Source organism: Arvicola amphibius, chromosome 2 (assembly GCF_903992535.2).
Source record: "Arvicola amphibius chromosome 2, mArvAmp1.2, whole genome shotgun sequence".
In the NCBI taxonomy this organism is placed as follows: domain Eukaryota; kingdom Metazoa; phylum Chordata; class Mammalia; order Rodentia; family Cricetidae; genus Arvicola; species Arvicola amphibius.
The window spans coordinates 74,754,927-74,775,912 of record NC_052048.2 but is presented as its reverse complement, the minus strand read 5'-3'; the positions used below and the strand labels follow the sequence as shown (position 1 = coordinate 74,775,912).

Sequence of the window (20,986 nt, the reverse complement as noted above, 5' to 3'; positions counted from 1 at the left end):
GCCTGAACTTAGCACTTGAAAAAGATTCTCAGTCAAGCCCAATGGCTCATGACTGTAACTCCAGCAATTCAAAGGTGGAGGCAAGAGGACTGTGAACCTGAAGCCTGCCTGAGCCACCATCCACAGTTAGTTCCAGATCAGCCTGGCTCCAAAGCAAGATGTTGTCTCTAAACCAAACCAAACCAAAAAATAACAGACAAAAAAGTGATTTTCTAAATGAAAATCCTTCGGCTATTGAAAAAGGGTACAGTTCATGCCAGCTCAGGGTAAGATGTAAAGAAACACACACACACACAATTCAGCGGAAGATAATGTGCAAACCTAATTAGGCCAAATGTGAAGAACTCAGTCACTGTTCCTCCTAGCCCAAAGTGACACACCTGACCCACCTTGTCATTTCAGGCTATCCCTCTCTAGTGGCAGGATAAATTTCAAGAGTCCATATCCATCCATACTTTCTCCCCACATTCTGTGACCTCTGGCAAAGTCTGTTGGGACCGCTGGTGGGCACCATAGCCAAAGACAAGATGAAACAATTTTGCATTACTGAGGGTTGCACCAAGCTCTATATTTTGCCAAAACTCAAAACAATTCTCTAGTCAGTAGCCCCCACCAAGAGGTACTGGGAGGGCCATGTCTGCATCTCAGGACACTGCACCAGGCTGAGTGGTGGTCTTCTGTTGTTGCAGCTATATAATCATAATCATTGCCAAGTTACATAGCCACGTTCTCTCCTATGCCAATACCTGTCTGGTCTCCTCTCCTGTCCTTACAATCCCAAGAGTACCCCTTGCTTTTTGACCATTCATGTCCTTCCCAAGTAAATTTTCTTAGGTACAACCTAAGCTTTGGAAATTGTGTGCTTTATTCTACCGCTCCAATATGTACTGTACATGGCCAAAACATAGCAATGGACACATTTAAAAACTGCTGAACGGGTGTAGGAGGTCCTTCTGTATTTGTGTTGCTTTCATTGGTTGAATAAAGAAACTGCCTTGGCCATTTGATAGGGAAGAGCTTAGGTAGGCGTGGAAAAGAGAACTGAATGCTGGGAGGAAGAAGGCAGTGTGGCAGACGCCATGAATCTCCTGCCTGAGACTCACGCTGGTTAGAATATTTCCTGGTAAGCCACGACCTCGTGGTGTTACACAGATTGGTAGAAATGGGTTAGATCAGGATGTGAGAGTTGGCCAAGAAGAGGCTAGATATAATGGGCCAGGCAGTAATTTAATTAATACAATTTCTGTGTGGTTATTTCGGGTGTAAGCTAGCTGGGTGGCAGGACACAGCCCACTCTTCCTCCTACACTGAACTCTGTATACTTAAGGACTTTTTCTTTCCTCAACTTTAATAAACAACCTCTTGTGACTTAGAAAAAAATTATTTAAGGAAATGAAAAGGTTACAGCCCTTAGGACAACATTAAAATTAATATGAAATTACTATTTTGTATTTATTGGTTTTTCAAGATAGGTTTTCTCTGTTTAACAGCTCTGACTGTCCTAGAACTCACTTTGTAGACCAGGCTGGTCTTGAACTCCGAGACTGGTCTGTCTCAGCCTCCTGAGTGTGCACCACCACTACCTTCAATTTTTTTTTTAAATTACAAACAGCACTGTACTTTTTTGAAGTATAGATGTTTTCTTTGAATGCACATCCAAGAAAGTAGCTCACAGTAGTAACAACTATGGGATAACATTTCAAAGGTAATTCACTAACCTTCACTAGAAACATATGGAGTCAGGCATGGTGGCACCCACCTGAAATCCCAGCACTCAGGAGGTAGAGGTAGAAGGGTCAGGGGTTCAAGGCTAGACTTGACAACACAGTTTGTTTGAGGTCAGTCTGGGCCACATCAAACTCTGTTTAGAAACAACATGAGAAAAATAAATAAAATGGTTCAGTGGTTAAAAACACTGGCTACTCTTCCAGAAGATCTAGGTGTTGTAGAATATTATTTTAAGGTGTGTTGCTTTATGTTCTGGAACATTTGTTTAATGCTGCAAAGATGTGTTTGATTAAATAAAATTCACGTGCAGTCAGGAGGCCGAGTCAGCAGTAGCTAACAGGTAGTAGGGAGGAGCCAGGTGGAGAAGGTTGTTTTTTTTTGTTTTGTTTTGTTTTTTTTGAGACAGGGTTTCTCTGCAGCTTTAGAACCTGTCCTGGAGCTAGCTCTTGTAGACCAGGCTGGTCTCGAACTCAAGAGATCCGTCTACCTCTGCCTCCCGAATGCTGGGATTAAAGGTGCGCGCCACCACCGCCCGGCTTGGAGAAGGGTTTTTAAGGAGGGGCAAGGAGAGTAGGAGGGCTTGAGGGCTTCTGGAGAGAGGCAAGAAGAGGAAGGGAGCTTCTTGCTATTCAGTCTCTCTGAGCAGAATTCCACCTCAAACCTCGAATCTTAAGTTCCCTTCGTAGCTTTGAAAGAGTAACCACTTCTGATGGTGGTGTTGCAGCTGTTGATTCGGACAGTCAGGGATTAAAAGGTAACAACAATTTAAAAAAGAGGACACTTAGGTTTGATTTCGGTTTGATTTCCATCACCCACATGACAGCACCTGTAACTCCAGTTTCAGGGGGCACACTGCCCTCTTCTGGCTTACGTATGTACTACACAGACATGCAAGCAGGCAAAAGACAGTGTATAGAAAATTTTAAAAAAGAAACAATGGCAGGGTGGGAGTGGGGCGTTGAAGAATGCCTTTAAACCCACCACTCAGGGAGGCAGAGGCAGGTGAATCTCTGTGAGTTCAAGGCTAGCCTGGTCTACAAAGCAAGTTTCATGACCATCAAGACTGTTATACAGAGAAGCCCTATTGTGAAAAACCAACCAACCAACCAAACCAATAAGGTAGCTTCAGGCACACAACAGATATTATAAAGTAAATGCTATGAAAATGAAGTCACATTCATAAACACAGGCTTCTTTCTACAAGGATGTAAGACAAATGGTTGGATGTGCTTGATCAAAAAGTTCCTAAGTTTGTACTATGACAAAGCTTCCTTTCTAATTACAAAATTATTGCTAATTGTTTGGTTATGGTTCTTATGCTTTTTTTTTTTTTGAGACAGGGTCTCATGTAGCTTAAGTTGGCCAGAAATTGCCTGATCTGTCTGCTTCAGTCTTCTGAGTGCACACACAGCCTAATGCCAAGCAATGTAAAATTCCAAGAGTGAAAACAAGACAGCACACCAGGCAATGATGGCGTGCGCCTTTAATCCCAGAACTTGAAAGGCACAGGTAGGTGGAGCTCTGTGAGTTCAAGGCCAGCCTGGTCTACTAGGTGAGTTCCTGACAGCTCCAAAGTTACACAGAGAAACCCTGTCTCTTAAAAACAAAACAAACAAACGGGGGGGGGGGGGGGGGGGGGGGGGGGCGGGGAGAAAGTACTATTTTAGAACAAGTTGAACTTCATATGAAGAACATAGAAATTAAAATACAATGTGTTTTCTCACAAATTTATGTTATCTGTTGTTTACAGAAAAAGAAGCTGAGCTTGATGGCTTATGCCCACAATTGCAACCCTCAGAAAAAAGGCAAGAGGATCACAAGTTCAAGGTTAACCTTGGCTACAAAATGAGTTCTAGGCCAGACACATAGCAAAAAAAGAAGCGAAAGTCAAAGGTAAATACAATCTGTGGTTTATTGGAACTCGAAGTGTCTGTAGCTTTGGTGCTTGTCCTGGAACTAGCTCTTGTAGACCAGGCTGGCCTCGAACTCACAGAGATCCGCCTGCCTCTGCCTCCCAAGTGCTGGGATTAAAGGTGTGTGCCACCAATGCCCAGCCTATCACGATCTTTGAACATAACCAAGACACGATGGCACACATCTTTTCAGTGGGAAACAAAACTGCATGCCAATTATCAAGTGTGGCTTGAGAATTCTGAAAAAATCAAATTCTGAAAAAATATTTCAATTCACTGTCTTTATATGTGTTTAGTGCTATTTAGTTTTATTTTTTGAAAAACATATACAAATGAGCACAACTTTCTAAAAGTTGTAACACTCTACAAAACACACATTTAAACATGTTGTACATAATAAAAAGTTAATACATAATTTTTGCCAATAAAGAAGTTGCTAGGTGTAATGGCACAACACTCCCAGCACTTGGGAGGCAGAGGCAGGAAGATCAGGAGTTCAAGGTCAACCTCAGCTACAAATCAAGTTTGATTGAGCCCACTCAGGGCAACAGGTGATCCTGTCTCAGAAAACCAAAGTTGAGGGGCAGGGCTGTTGCTCCACGGCAGAGCCCTTACAGCATGTGTACATGAGTCCTGGGTTCAATCCCCAGTGCTGCACAAACATGACATAAACTGATAACTAACTTGATTGACGGCCCATACACTCTGTGCTTCGTATTGTGGAAGCTAACAGTATTAGGTGTTTCTGAGAAACAAATAACAATTTGTCACCTGTCCCATCTATATTCATTGTCATTATGCAAGTAAAAATCTTCAAAAAGTTAGTCGATTAGAAGCCAGAAAGACAGTTTTGCGGCACAGGCCTGCAACCCCAACTACAATGGAAGGTGAAGCAGGAGGGTCACATGTTCAAGGCCTGCCTGGGATAGAATAAGAGGGGCTGCGGTGGTAATTTGGTGGCAATTCCCTCGTTTAGAATGCAGGAGGCTCTAGGTTCCATCCTTAGCACTGCAGAACCAACAAAGAAATTAATAAATATAAGGAATAGATTTCTTTCTACTTGACACCTCTAACAATTTTATCTCTTGCCAAGAGCAGCACAGGAAAGGGCTGGGTTTGTAGTTCTGTTGGTAGACTGCTTGTCCAGCCAGCATACATGAGGTTCCATGTTTGATCCCCAGCACTGCATAAACATGCATAAGCATGATGGTACACACTGTCATCTCAGCTTTACGAGGTGGAAATAAAGACTGCATGATGCATGAGATCCTGTCTCAGAAAACTTCACAGTAGCCAGGCTGCCAGTTGCAGAGCTAAGTAAAATGCTTGTACCAAACCCGACAGTCTGAGGGCGAAGCCTGGGACTCCTGGGAAGGGGAAGGAGAACCCATTTCTGAGGGTGTGCTCTGACCACCACAGGTACACTGGGGCATGTGCCATCCCTCTTCCTGAACAAAGAAATACACGCAATATCTTTTTAATAAACAGTATCAGAGAACAAGCTTTAAAAGTACTTGAAAGTGGGTACATAGAGTAATGAACACACCTGTAATCCCAAAACTTGAGGTAGAAGAACAGGAGTTCAAGGACAGCCTGTGCAACAAGAGACCCTGTCCCCACCCCCCAAAAAAAGAAGACAAAAAAACCACTCAAGATATTAAAATCAAAATAAATTCCCTCTCTAAAATTGGGCAAACAGGGCAAGATGTGTCAGTAAGTAAAGGCACCTGCCACGGTGAGCAGAGTGTGAGCCCAGGATCCATACAGTAGAAGGGGAGAACTCAGTTCTAAAGCTGGCCCAACTCACACACACACCCTCACTCATGTACACAAAATAAATGAAAGCTGGGCCAAAGAGGCAGGAGCAAAGTTGGGAAGCAGCTGACATCCACTTGCTTACTGCCTTTCTTCGGGCCCACCTCAGGCAGTGCTCACTTGGGAAACTGTCTACAAACCATTTCTCCTACCAAGCTTAAAGGGAAAGGCTGTTTCCTTATTCCCCACATTCCTTGGTACCTAGCAGTGCATTTACACAGTAAGCAAACAGTCCAAGGATTTAGAGCTATCTGTTAGTCCACACACTCAACTACAACACTCATAACTGAGCTAATGAGCTGAGTAATCTGACAGGTTTTTATTTACAAAGATATTTCCTGAATTTTATAAACTCTTAATAGCATACATTTCAAATATGCTGTTTACCAAAACATGACATTAAGATAGTGTGTGTGTGACACAGGATGGCCTGAACTTCTAAACCCTGCCTCAGCTTCCTGACAGGGTGCTGGAAATACAGGCATGAGCCTTAACGTTTTGTTGTCTCTTGACAGAACTGGCTGGTATTAAATTCCTAGGCTCAAAGGCTCCTCCAGCCTTACCGGACAAACTACTACAACTAAGAGCCAGGTGACACCATAGCTGACTTTTATTTTCCTTTGGTGGTAAATCCAGAGCTTTATTATGCAGGTTAACCATGAACTGCAAAGCCAGGGATGAAGCTTAGCTGATCAATGCTTACCCAGCATGTCTGAAGCTCTGAGTTCAAGTCCTAACGCTCCATTAATCTGACAGGCTTGTAAGCAGGCAAGTGGAAGGAAGAAATCAAGAGCTCAAGGTCACTCTTGGTCACGTAACCGTCAAAGCCAGCCAGAGACACCTAAGGCCCTGTCTCAAAAAGAACAAGCAGAAGAACACAACAGGAGCATGTACCCCACAAAAGAGCTCCAGCCCCAGTGGAGACATTTTAAAAAGTAAACAGAGAAAACAGAAAATGACTGGGTTTGGTGTGTAAGAAATGGAACGAGAGATTGTTGATATAAAGAACACACAGTGACTGGGTGCTGGTACCTGGGGAATGTCTGCTAACATGACAAACACATTTCAAAATGAAATGAGAAAAGGCCTTGCAATTCTCTTCAGTTAAGTCACACAGCAAATAGGAACTTCTCTGTTGTGGGGCACTGCCACCTCCACGGACACATTCCTTTCTCCCAATCTCTGTGGTACTGCCTCATGAGGTGCTGGAGCTGGCTCAATCCCACACTTGCTCATGGCCCAGTGGAAATACTGGCACATCAAGGGTACAGTCTCACTACAGTTCCAGGCCGCCCAACTCTAAGCCTCTATGAAGGGCAGAGTCAGGCAAACTCCAATACCTGGATGAATTGTGGCCACCACCAGTTCTTGACTGGCCGTACTAGCTAAGAATGGCTTTTAGGTTTTTAAATGGTGGTGGTGGCAGGGTTTCAAAGAATCATATTTCATGACACATGAAAATTATATGAAATTCAAATGTCAGTGTCCATAAATAAGGTTTTAATTGGAAGATGGCCACAAGCACTTGATTAGCTGGTTTTCAAATGACAACTATGGAAGTGACAGATCTCATAGCTGGCTCAGCCTACATACAGTGTTTTATTCTACCTGGTCCTTCACTTTGGAGAAAGTATGCTAACCCTGGCCTAGACCGTTTCTTGCTGTCCTTGGCTGCATCCATTTTTCTCAGAGCAGTCCAGTGCTTGTTCTTGACAGGTGTTCATCTCGGGGCTGTGTAGTCTGTATACTACAGAGCCATTGGTTGGAGCCGAGAGAAGACAAAGTAGCAAGCTCCTTGTGCACAGAAGCCTGGAGAAGCAGGAAGACAAGAGCAGTGTAGACGGCTCTGCCCTGTGCTAGACTACATTAGTTCTGGGTCACACTCCTGAGGAAAAAAACTGCAGAGAATTTGGAGGACAGATGATTAAAGAGCTCAAAACCCAGACCACTAGAAAGTGCTAGGCTAGGTATGGTGGCACAGGAGGGAGGTGGACAGAGGGAGTGGTTTTGAGTGCGAGGCCAGTCTAACGCACATAGTAAATTCAGGTCAACCAAAAATCGGTACCATAATCCTGTCTCAAAAACAAAGCTGAGGCCAGACAGTGTGACGCACACCTTTAATCCCAGCACCCAGGAAGCAGAGTTAGGCAGATCTCTGAGGAGGCCCACCTGGTCTACAAAGCAAGTTCCAGGACAGCCAGGACTACACAGAGAAACCCTGCCTTGGAAAAACAAAGCAAGCTGGAAAACAACAACAAAACAACCCAGCTTTTTCAAAGCTGAGAAATGTAGGTGAAAACCTGGGATTATAACCTCTATTTGCTGATATGTCAAATCCCGACTGATGAAAATAATTATTGCCTGAAATATACAAAACAGAGATATCTCTCAAACAGATGTGAGTGATAAACTATCATTCCTGCATTAGGCCAAAGACTAGACCCTTAGACTACAACTGTCTGTTGGTACATAACTTTAACCACAGTCCTTCGGAGGAAGAGGCAAGCAGAATTCATGGCCAGGCCAGCCAGGGCTACTTAGTGAGACCCTGGCTCAAGTAAATAAAGTAATAAATTTAATTAATGTATTATAGAAATATAAAATCACTTGTTAAACACTGTACAATATCCTCAACATCCATTTAGGAAACATCTGGCATTAAGTTGCCAAGAAAGGTGCTACAAGTTTCAAGATGTCAAGTAACTAAAAGGCAACACAGGTGTTATAAAAGGGCCTTTTCCAGGCCCAAACAGGGAAAGGCAGGCTTAAATTGCAGTGTGTCTTTTATTGAAGGATGTATCTACCTAAGCCATTTTAATTACTCTAGCACACTATCTGAGAGTAAAGGACTCTTTTTCCAGGCTATTACTCATTAAGAATATTCTGGATCTGGATGCTTCTTTAAGGTGAGGGGCAAAGATCTCAGAGACCCATCTCCCTAGACTGGGATTCTGTTATTTTAATCTAGTTCGTGAGTTAGAGCCTGCAGCCAATGCTAACCTTCATTTTGTCTTGAAGGTGGTCAATACACCTACCTACTGCTGCAATTTAAGGCTAACCTTAACGTCTCCAAATGGAATTGATTGACCTTAATTACAACTTTTTCAAACTGCAGTGATAAGAAACATATTCCCATTAAGCATACAGAATGGGTTAACAGGTAGAGTTCCAAATATTTCTCTGTTTCTGACTGGGGCTAAAATAATTACCCTGCTATCCCAACACTTTAACAGTTAGTAATCAAAAATGAACCAAGAAGTCTCCCCCCCCCCCCTTTTTAAAATACAGAATCCGTGAACACAAAATGCTCAGGAGTTAATCTCAATCTTGCCATTAGGAATGCAAATTCTGAAACTCACACGAAATATATGTTAATCAGAGTTTTACAACCTAGGAAATCCTCGGTCTGTATTTCCCTAAGAATGCCCTTCCCTCGGTAAAGCACACCCTACAATCCTCCACAAACTTTCTCCACTCCCAAAACACCTCCCCAGGACTTGAGAATCTAAAGGACACCGTACTTTGAAGTCACTTCTACAAGCTTCCATTAACCGTAGTGAAATAAACTTTCCACCAAGTCGGGTGACTACTTTTTAAAGTAAAACCTGCTGAAGTGAAACAAAGAGCACACAGCCCCCTCCCCCTTCCTAAACCATATGGTAGTAAATTCAACTTAACTTATTTTTCACCAGTCCATCGCCCATCCGTCGGCCTTCCAACACTCTTGCCTTTGTGCCGTGGGGCCGAGACCTGAGTGGCCTGACTCGCAGCCACAGAACCCTAGCGTGCTTTCACGGGGCAGCGCGGAAGTCCAAACGCCCCCCGACCGTAAGGCTGCTGCGGTGGGCAGCGCACGCGGGCGAGGGCCCGGGGCCGGCCGGGAGCGAGTTCCGCTCCGACCGGGTGACGGAGCAGGGAGTTTGCTCGCCGCGGCCGGGCTGGATCCGCCCCGGGAACTTGGCTTACCCGAGCCCAGGGACGCGCCGAGGCCTACCGCGAGGCCGGGCGAGCTCCAGTCAGCGAGGGCTGCCCGAGCGCGGCGCTTTCCCGCCGGCGGCCCTCAAGCGGGACCGCTCGCCCGCGGTCTCCAGGACACCGGACGCGTCCGCCAGGCCCGGACCCCGCTCCCCTGCCTCGGCCGCACGCCCGCCACCCGGCTCGGCCACCCGCGCCGGGCTCTTCCGGGAGCAGCCGCAGCTAGGCCGCGCCGGGGCCCCGCGGTTCCCCTCGGCCCGGCCGGCCAGGCCTCGGCGTCCGGTATGCGTCCCGAGAGCCAGGCTCCCGCCGGTAACGGGCCCCGCCGCCTCCCCTCCCCCTCTCCCGCCCCATGACAGTGCAAAGCCTCCGGCCGCCCGGCCGCCCCGCCTCCGGCTCCAGGCCCAGCTCAGGGCCGCCGCCGCAAGCCACGGTAGCGGCCGCCGCTCCCGCTCTCGCTCGCTCTTCGGGCTCCGGTCGCCTCGGGGCCCCGAGTCCCGCGACTCGGGGGCCCGGGCCGCGTCCCCGCCGGTAGCCCTCTGCCCTCGGCAGCGCCCGGACCCCGGGCGGGGTAGGCCGAGGCCCAGGCGGTGGGGGCGGGGGCTCGGCTCTCACCTTCATGTCGGGACATCCTAGTTCAGACGCTGGCGGCGCGGCCCCTCCCGGGCACCCGGCTGCAGTGTGCCCCCACCGCGGGCTCCCGGCGCTGCCCGCGCCCAGCCGGCCGACTCCCACTCGACTCCCGGGCTCGGCCGCGGGGGCGGGGTGGGCAGGGGAGCGCTCCCGCGGCGGCGGCGGCGGCGGCGGCGGCGGCGGCGGGGAGGCGGCGCGGGGCGGGAATGGGGCCGGGCCTGGCCGGGGCTGAGCTCCTCCAGGAGGCGGGTCCGACGCGGCCGCGGCTCCGCCGGCGCCCGCCGTGACTCGGTCACTCTTGGGCCCCCGCCGGCTCCCGGCAGCGGCGCGGCGTCCGCAAATCCCGCTCGTCCCCTCCCCCGGCCCGCCCCCCGCCCGTCTCTCGGGCCGCCGCCTCCTTCTCCTCTTCCTCCTCTTCCGCCTCCTTCCGCCCGCACGCCCGCCCCGCCTCTCGCCGCCCCGAGGCCCCGCGGCCGGCGAGCGACCGTGCTCGGCGGTGACCTGGCCGCGGCCCCGCAGCACCCGAGCCCGGCCGCGGCCCGCCACGCTGCGCGTGGGGAGGACGAGGACGCGAAACGCCCCGAAGATGGCTCCCCAGCGTCCGGGCGCGTGGCTGCCGGGCCATCGCGGACCGCAGGGGAACATGTGTTTGCGTGCTTCTTTAGAGCCCGGGACTCGGAAGGGAAAGGCGGGCGGGCGGGCCTCTCCGGGGCTCGCGTGCCCCCAGGTCCAGCGGGGAGGCCACGGCCCAGGCCTAGACGGCCACCCCGGCTGAAGGCTGGGTTCCCGGTCCGCCGCCCGCCGGAATGCGCTGCCGGGAAAACTTGGTGGGCTTGGACGGGGGGGTGCTTTCTGCTCGTGGATTGCTTTTCGGTGTGGTGTGGTGTGGTGTGTGTGTGTGTGTGTGTGTGTACACGTACACGTGTATGCCCTTTCCCCCCGACCTCTCCCAGGCTCCTTACAGTCAACTTTCTTTTCAGGCATTACTAATTCAACAAATACTTGAGACTATTCCCTGACCACGTGTCAGTGGTGGCGTGTCGTAGGTAGAATAGATCGCGCCCTGGAGTTAAGACGTGTTCAGCCCTGGGATTCTGCTCGGTGTAACCTTGGACAACTGACTTAACCTTGCTGAGCCTCCGCTCTTGTTCGCTTTTGGTACTTAATTTTGTCCTTGTCCACTAGAAATTGGACCAAGTTCCCAGCTAAGTTTACTGAAACTGGGTTCCAGAGTACTGCTTGCTTTGGCGATTTTCCGAATCTGCCCACCCCTCCACTGACTGTGACCTGATTCAAGCGTTGCCTTGGCTGTGACTTTTTAAAAGGGCCTACCAATAGAGGAGAAGAAGAGGTACAGTGTCAAAATTTAGCATGTAAACTGTCTAGCAGAGGAAGGACCCTGTTTGTAACTATTTTATTGAATATGATTTAAGATACGCCTGTTTTAAAGACTATTAAAAGATTTAATTCGAGGAAATACGTATGCAATCACCCCCTATCTATCCAAGAAACTGTATATAGCTGTAAATACTGAGAAATAAACCAAGGTTTTTTGTTTTGTTTTGTTTTTTTAATTTGAGGGTTGTTTTGAGATAGAACCTCATATAGCCAAGTCTATCAGTGAATTGCTTTGCTTAAGTAGCAGAGGATGACCTTGAACTCCAGATCCTCCTGCCTTCCCCACCTTCCAAGCTCTGACGTCACAGGCGTCGTCCATCACACCCCCACCTAACTTAGATTTAAATGAGGACTAGATCACCAGAAATGCTCCCATTTCGTCTATGGAATTCCCACACTAATGGAGAAAGGCCCAAGCTAAACAAAAGTGGGGATTACAAAGGTAGAGCAGGGTTTGCTGTTGGCCTGCCCAGCAACAATGCCTGTTAGTGGGCAAGATCCTTTCTATGCATTTTTAAATTACTGACCAGGGATTCTGGCTATCAGTCTAGTCCCTGAACTTTTTGAGCTGTGAAAATCAGGCTAGCAGCTCTTAACAATATACACCACCTCTCCTGAGTGAATGATGATTTTATATAAATTTGTATCAAAGTTTTTAGGCAGTCCTGTAAAAAATTCTGGAACAGGGTGGCCTCCGAAAAGGAAAACCAGTAAGTATGAAAAAAATTGGACATGAAAATGGGAAACTAGAAAGAGGATGGAACTGGAGCTAGGAGGTGGGGTGTGCTCCATCTGATGGGACTCAGCATTGTGGACATGAATATTGCTAAGGAAAAGAAACATGGAAAGACAAGACGTTTTATTGTGTTGAAGGGTTAGCTAGTCTTGCTCATGGAAGCAAATATGCAGCTTTGACCTCCAAGGGATGACCATCAGTTCTCTCAGTGATTTCATTGTTTTCAGTTGGGCAAAAGTAAGAAAATGAGCGTAAGAAACTTCTTCCTAATCCGGTAAGATTAGACTGGGTCATGACTATAGTTGTGGGGTTTTATCAATACAGTCAGAGGTTGGGCCTTTAAGTTCAAAACAAACTGCAGCCCAGCCTCCTCAGGTGGTAAATTCAGCTCTGGGAAAGTGGAGGCAGGAGGAGCTCGAGGCCTGGACCAGGTACCTGAAGCAGGATCCATGTGGGAGGGAGAGGACAAACTGAACTCCTCCAAACGTTGTCCTCCACCCTCCATGCTCATGCACCAGCATGAGATTCAAGGCCTGATCCTGCCTTGAAAAAACAATAATATAAGTAAAATTACTTATTTGCCTGGTTGCCATATGGGAAATGCCATTAGAAAAACAATTACCTATTTACACTGTTCTTCCCCTGTCTTTTTTTAAGACATTTCTTATAGTTTATTTAACTTTATTTTATGTGCATTGGTATGAAGGTGTCAGATCCCCTGGAACTGGCTCTTCAGACAGTTGTGAGCTGCCATGTGGGTGCTGGGAATTGAACCCTGGCCCTCTGGAAGATCAGTCAGTGCTCTTAACCACTGAGCCATCTCTCCAGAACCCCCATCCATCTTTGGTCTATTATATGTCCAGTTGTGACAAGGCTTTTCCAAGCTAACTTGTGTTCCTCTGTGGCCCAGTTGTGCTCTTTAAAGCAAGCAGTCAAATTCTAGTGAGATTCAAATAAAGTCTAGTCCATCAGATAACATCTTCCCATTGTCAGTTTTTTGGCCTGTGTGTTTTTCTGTAGTTCTGTAAGATGTTTAGACTGGAGGGAAGATACAGTGATGCATACCTTTAGCTCCACTTGGGAGGCAGAAGCAGCTCTCTCTGAGTTCAAGGTCAGCCTAGACTACATAGAGTTCCAGGACAGCCAAGGCTGCATAGTGAGACCCTGTTTAAAAAAAAATGAGGAAAAGTGTCCATGAGTCCTCCTAAAGTATGAAATTAAATCATATGGGCAAAAATTACACAGGCAATTACATGTGGCTGAGTCTGGGGAGCTAGATTGTCTATGGAGAACTTGGGAGACGTGGGAATATTCTGCACTGTGATTGCAGCTCTTCACATTGCTGGAGATGCTTGTCAGAAGTCAGCTATATGCCATAATAAAACTCTCCTGCAGTGAGAAAGCCCATAGTGTTAGGGCACAGTGGCTCAGGCCTGTAATCCCAACAAGAGGCAGAGTCCACACAGTTGTGGGTTCCAGGCCAGCCAGATTTACCTGTGTTCAGCCTAACTAGGGCCACGTGACATCCTGCGTTAAAAGTAGAACTAGCGAAAAGGCTCAGTAGTAATGAGCACCCACATCAGGCGGCCTACAACCACCTGTAACTTTAGTTCCCAGAATGGTGATGACCTCTTCTGACCTCTACAGGCACCTGCACTACGTTCTGTGGGTTTTGCTAAAGAAGAAAATACCTACTTAGCAAGTTCCAGGCCAGCTAACCTCATAAGGAGGTGTCTTAAAAATACTTTTTTTAAAAAATGGAAAAGAGGCATGTAGTGGTGGCGCATGCCTTTAATCCCAGCCCTCGGGAGGCAGAGGCAGGCTCATCTTCATGAGTTCGAGGCCAGCCTGGTCTACAAGAGCTAATTCTAGGACAGCCAGAACTGTTAAACAGAAACCTGTCTCAAAAAACAAGCACTAAGGGTACTGGCTTATGGCCAAGAGGACCCTAAGAGACATAATGGATCCACTTAGGAAGGCAAAAAAGAGAAGATCTGAGTAAATTGGAAGTGAGGGGCTGGGCAGAAGGGAGAGGGGAGTGGAAAAAATGTATAACTCAAAAACAATTTTTAAAAAACTCAGTCAATTGATATACTTAATAAAATAAAGAGTGCTTGGTGACCCAGAGGAGCCAAGATGAGTTCACAACTCCCAGGTCTGGCTCCTCATGAACTCTTCGCAACTCCAGTTCCTGGGGATCTCTTCCCCTCTTCTGGCTACACAAGCGCCTGAACACCTGTGGTATACACATGTACATAAATTGAAACTTAAAAAAGCAACAGCCAGCTCCTGTGACCTGTAGTTAACTGTGTAAGGCCGGATGTGTTTTCCAGCATCCTGATTCTGCCTTTTTGTCCTGTGTTAATTCCTACCTCTGGGCCACTGCACCTGCTCTCCCTTCTGTTTATTTATTGGCAGATCAGATAATTAAGTTCAAATTCATATTTCTTGATCTTTAGTGAATCCTGTCTGCTCAGCTTGTGCTTGTCTGAGCTGTGTGTGATGTTTTTCTTGTTTTCATCTTCCTGGTAGACTCCTCTGGGTGCAGGGACCACGGAACCCCCTTCCTTCACCAGGATATATAGTGATGTGTGAGTGGATTAAATCATCTGGAGCCTAGATTAATGGGATCCTTATCAGAGGTAGGGGCATATCCACTCTGGGATGCTGTGAGGCCATGAGATGGCAGGGCAGGTCCATTTGGATGCTTCTTGCTTGTTGCCTTTTCTTATCACCTTGGGATGTAGTCAGTAAACAGCTAGAGAGAATTGATCAAGGTTTGTAATACTTTTTTTGCATTTATTTCACATGTGTTTGTGGTACACGTGCACATATGAATGTTTGTATGATGTGGTTGCACACGTGTATGGAGGCCAAAGGTTAATGTCAGGAACCTCCTTCATTGGCACTTCTAACTTATTTATTGAGGCAAGGACTCTCCATCAAACCCAGAGATCACCGATATGTCTAGTCTTGCTAGTCAGTTTGCTCTGGGAATTCCCATCTCCACTTTTGGGTTTCTGGAGATTGGAACTCTGACTCTCACACTTGATGGCAAGTGGTTTACCCACTGAGCCATCGTCTTAACCCCACATATAATAATATAAGAGGGCCTGAGGAGATGGTTTAGGTTGAGTGTGTACTGCTCTTGCAGAGGACCCCTTGGTTCCTGTCACCTATATGGGTGAGTCACAACCACTCAGAATGCCAGCTTCTAGGGGATCTGTTGCCTCTGGCTTTCATGGGCACCTGTGCTCATGTGCACGTACTCACACTCAAACACATGAATATACACATTATTCAATAGAAATAAATAAGGGACTAAAGAAATGGCTCCGCTGCTAGGTGTGAGTAAGGCGTTTGCAGAAGACCTGAGCTTAGTTCCTGGCCCCAAATCTGTTGGCAACCACTGTAACTCCAGTTCCAGGAACTCTGACTCCTGGCCTCTGTGGGCACCCAAACTCATTCTCCTCCCTGCCCCCCACATCTTTAAAATAAGTCTTAGTCTGAGAACAGAGCTGAGATTGTGGAACAGGGCAGAGACTGTAAGAGCCAGAGGTCAGAGGCCAGGAGTGAAACCTCACTGTGAAGGTAGTAGTGCACTCAAGAGCTCCAGCAGGGGTGATTGCCGGCCCAAGATCAAGCCAGGCATCCTTCCAGCAGGGGAAAAAAAGAGATTCATAAGCTCCACCCCTCCCTAGGAGCTAAGGACTGTTGATGGCTCTCCAGGAGGGAGAGTCAGTTTTCTTTAAGGGTGTGGCTCCTAGTAGGTCAATCGTGTTCCAGGGGCTGGCCCCACACCCAGAAGTATATGGACAAAACAAACGACCTGATGGGTTTTTAAAAACTATAAAAGAAAGCTGGGTAGTAGTGGTGAATGTCTTTGATCCTAGCAATTGGGAGGCAGAGGCAGGTGGATCTCTGTGAGTTTAAGGCCAGCCTGGTCTACAAAGAATTCCAGAACAGCCAAAGCTGTTACACAGAGAAATCCTGTCTTGAAAATCCAAAAACAACAACAACAAAAAACCAAACAAACAACGAAAAACCCATAAGGGGCTAGAAAGATAGTTTTCAAGCATTTGCTGCTCTTGCAGAGGACTGGATTTCATCCTCAAGACCCACTTGGTGGCTCCCAATTGTCTGTGTAACTCCAGTTCTAGATGATCTGACATCCTCTTCTAGGTGCACAGCTGTGCACATATATACATTCAGGCAAAACATTTATACACATAAAACTTTTAAAACTTAATAAGGATTGGGAAGATGCCTAACAGTTAAAAACACTTACTGCTTTTGTAGAGGATCAGCATTCAGTTCCAGTACCTACATGGCAGCTCACAGCCACCTCTGACTCCAATTCCAGAGGGTCTGATGCACCCACTTTGGCCTCTGTAGGCACTGCACACGTGGTACACTTCCATACATGGCGGCAACCCTCATACACAGATTTTTTTTTATAATCTTAAATAAAAATCTAAGAACAGTACGGTTAGCAAAGGCAAACAGGTCAGTGGTTCCAAGCATGTTTCTAACAGCCCCGAACCACGCACCCATCATTTTAAACTTCTGTGCCCTGCTCCTCAAGTACATCATGAGTCAGGGTAGCAGTGTTTAAAAGCGCTTTGCAAGCCGAGTGTGGTAGAGGCCCAGAACCACAGCACTCTGGAGATGGAGGCAAGAGGATCATCTTCACTTGATGACCTCGAGTGAGTTTAAGGCCAACCCAGGCTGCATGAAACATTGTCCAAAATATTGAATAAACACTGTTCAAAATACTAGTAGTGGCCATACCGATCTACTCTGTACCCTTCCAGTTTTCAGTGTGTGGTCAAGTGATACTGGGAAGGAATTATTATTCAGTTGATCCAGGATAGGAAACTTTTAAAAGTGGTTGTCATAGTTTAAAGTTTGTTGTGAAGAGACACCATGGCAATTCTTACAAAAGAAAACATTTAATTGAGGTGGCAGCTTAGAGTTCAGAGGTTCAGTCCATTATCATCATGACGGGGAGCATGGCAGCATGCAGGCAGACAGTGCTGGCTACATTTTGATCTGAAAGCAACCGGAAGTGGACAGTTAAGCAGACTTAACAGTTGGGCAGTCTCACCAGCCCTTCTTTTCTTTTACTCAAAATGTTTTACTAGATTTTTTTATTTGTGGTTGTGTGTATATACGTGCACACGCGTGTGTTCATTTGTGTATGCAGATACTTGGGGAAGCCAGAAAAGGGTGTCAGATCCCCTGGAGCTGGAGTTACAGGAGGTTGTAAGCCATCCAGTATGGATATCAGGAAACAAACTCGGGTCTTCTGGAAGAGTAATAAAGCTGTCTTAACCTGTAAACCATCTCTCCAGCTCAATTCCTTATTTTCTGACACTGTGATATAATTTTTGCTTTGGTGCTTTATTATTTATTGTCTGGATCCCTCCACACCAATGTAGATTTCCTAAGGCAAGATGTGGTGGAATAATCCTTTTGTACACTGTGTGAATATATGTTGCTATAATTGGTTTAATAAGCAAGCTGATGGCCAATAGCTGAACAGGATAAAGTTAGGCGGGAAAGCCAAACAGAGAATGATGGGAAAAAGTATGGAGTCGGGAGATGCCAGCCACTGAGGAAACAGAATGTGTAGAAAATGAGGTAACAAGCCATGAGCCACGTGACAAAGCATAGGACATATGGGTAGGGCTGGAGAGATGACTCAGCGGTTAAGAGCACTGGCTGCTCTTCCAGAGGCCCTGAGTTCAATTCCCAGCACCCACATGGTGACTCACAGCCGTCGGTAATGAGATCTGGTGCCCTTTTCTGGCCTGTAGGCAAACATACAGGCAGAACACTATATACACAATAAATAAGCAAATGTTTAGAAAAAAAAAGAAATATGGGTTAGTTTAAAGTGTAAAAGTAGCTAGTAAAGTAAGCTATTAGCTGAGCATTTATAATTAATATAAGCCTCTGAGTGATTATTTGAGAGGAGCTACAGGTCAGGGAAACTTTGTCCACAACAAGGACCTTTTTTACTTTCTTAATCTGATAAAATGTTAATTTTTGCCAGGAGTGGTGATACACACCTTTAATCCCATCACTCAGGAGGCAGAGTCAGGGAGATCTCTGGATTTGAGGCCAGCTTAATCTACATAGCGAGTTCCAGGACAGCTAGAGCTATATGAGACTGTCTCAAATAAACAAACAAACAAATAAATAAATAAATAATGAAATTAGGCTTTCAATTCTTGCTGTTCTATTTTTGCTATGTGCGTGGTGTGGTTTGCATGAGTGTGTGTGTGTATACACGTGGAAACCTTACTGCATTGAGACTCACTGTGCCAAAAAGTTCAATGTTTTGGCTAGGCTGACTAGCCAGAAAGTTATTGGAATCTGTTTGTCTCTACTGGGATTACAGACACACACAGGTGTGCCCAGCTTTTATGTGTGTACTGGGGATTTGAACTCACTCTCATGATTGTAAAGCAAGTACTCTTCCTCACTGAGCTGTCTCCTCGGGCTCAGCAGCCTTTGTTTAATTTTGTTGAGACGCTGTGTTGCTGTGTCCAGGCTGCCTTCTAACTCTGTAGACTAAGCTGACCTCGCTCCGTAGACTAGGATGACCTTGAGTTTCAAATCCTCTTGCCCACACCCTCTCAGCACTAGCACTATGGTTTCATTTTCCCTTTTTGTTTTGTTGAGTCAGAGTCTCTCTGTTGCCTAAACTCGCTGACAGGTTATGTGAACTCAAGGAAATCCTCCTGCTCCAGCTTCCCTCGTGCTGGGATTTATAAGCATGAGCCACCATGCCTAGCTTTTAAAATCTTTCCAAACCAGACAGTGGGGGGTGTATGCCTTTAGTTCCAGCACTTCAGAGGCAGAGGCAGGCCTCTGTGAGTTCGAAGCCAGCCTGGTCAACAAAACAAGTTCCAGAACAGCTAGGCTATATAGAGAAACCACGTTTCAAGAAACAAATTTTTTTCTAGTAAAGAAAATACATAATGACTAGATGAATATTAGACTCAATATGGTTACGAAGGGTTATAAGACAAATTTTAAATGTTTGTGTTTGTGCACATATATATTTGTGTATGAGTGCAGGCATGTGTGTACCACAGCATTCCTTCGGAGGTCATAGGACACCGTAAAGTATCAGCCCTCATCCTCCATACCATTTGAGATAATTTTTCTCATTATTTACTCTTGTGTATAGCAGGTTATTTGAGCTGCCAAATGAATTTTCCTTCAATTCCAGATCCATGCTCTCATGTCCAGCTTCTCTGTGCGTCTACGGACTAAAACTCTGTTCTTCATGTTTCCAGAGCAATCTCTTCACCCACTGAGCGATGTTCTCAGCCTGTCCTTCTCTTTCTGTTTTTGATTTACTTTATTATTATTTTTAACTTTTTATTTTATGTATATGGATGTTGGGAATTAAGCCCTGGCTCTGGAAGAGTAGCCAGTGCTCTTAACGCCTGAGCTTTCTCTTAGCCCCTATTTTATGTTCTGAAATAGAGCTTCATCCTTATAGCTCTGGCTGGCCTGGAACTCAATATGCAGACCAGGCTGGCCTCAAACTCACAGGGATCCGCCTGCCTCTGCCTCTCAACTGAGTGCTGGTATTAAGGGTGTGCGCCTCTTGGCCTTTTGTTTTATTTTTATTATGTCTGTGTATGTGTATCTATGTATGGGTTTGTTTACACAAGCTCAGTGCCTGTCTAAAAGAAAAAGAGGAGGGGGGGGGTGTGAAAAGAAACGAGAACAAACAAATAGGGGCTAGAGGTGGTTAGCCAAGGGGTCTCAGAGTGAGGGTATATTTCTTGTTTCTAGATTGGTGAGTCCAGTGTGTTTTGAGGCCTAAGGGAAGGAGCCAGGAGAGGAGACAAACTGAGGAGACTGGGTGGGGTTGGGTGAAGGAGGTAGGTGAGGTCAGCTTTCTCTGGGAAGACACTGCTCACCCTCCCTAGAACTGAAGGGAAGATTGCCAGGGAGAGAAAGGGTCAGTCTGGGTGGAGTAGGAAGTTCTGGTATCTTGGCCACCTTTTCAGAGTTCAAGGCTAGTCCTGCCATTTCAGGCTTCTTTGCCTTCCTTCATTCTTCAAAAAATCTCCTTGGCTACATAGGGAGTTAAAGGCTGGGAGAGATGAGACCCTGTCTCAAACACAACAATATACATACACACACACACACACACACACACACACACACACACACAGAGAGAGAGAGAGAGAGAGAGAGAGAGAGAGAGAGAGAGAGAGAGAGAGAGAGAGAGAGAGAGAGACAGAAGGTTGAGCATGCTGCTACCTGATGTGGGAGTCCCCTCTGTGTGCTGTGGTTACTATTAATGAATAAAGAAACTTCTTTGGAGCTATAGCAAGGCAAAACTTAGGTAGGCAGGGAAAGCTAGGCTGAATGCTGGGAGAAGGAAGGCAGAGAGAGAGAAGCCATGGAGCCATCACCAGAGACGGATGCCAGAACTTTAGCTGGTAAGCCACTGCCACATGGCGATACACAGATTAATGGAGATGGGTTAAATTAAGATGTAAGAGTTAGCCAATAAGAAGCTAGAGCTAATGGGCCAAGCAGTGATTTAATTAATGCAGTTCCTGTGTGGTTATTTTGAGGGTCTGGGTGACTGGGAAACGAGCAAGTGGCCAAGTGGCCTGCTGCTACAGCTACCTATAATTCTTGTACCAGGAAAACTGACGTACGAGGATCTCAAAATTGCAGTAAGCCTGGACAACAGAATGACACACATATGTATGTGCCTGAACACAGAAGCACACACATACAATAAATA

The 20,986-nt window shown here is 46.5% G+C and overlaps 1 protein-coding gene across 1 annotated transcript in view; it reads right to left on the bottom strand.

Annotated features, from left to right (window-relative positions):
• The window catches only part of Kcmf1 (potassium channel modulatory factor 1), a 52,630-nt gene extending 42,400 nt beyond the window's left edge, over positions 1-10,230 (bottom strand). The window contains exon 1 of the mRNA XM_038318002.2: positions 10,047-10,230. Within this exon, the coding sequence (XP_038173930.1) occupies positions 10,047-10,062 (16 nt within the window). The 5' untranslated portion in view covers positions 10,063-10,230. The remainder of the gene's footprint in view (positions 1-10,046) is intronic.
• Positions 10,231-20,986: the final 10,756 nt, after the last annotated feature.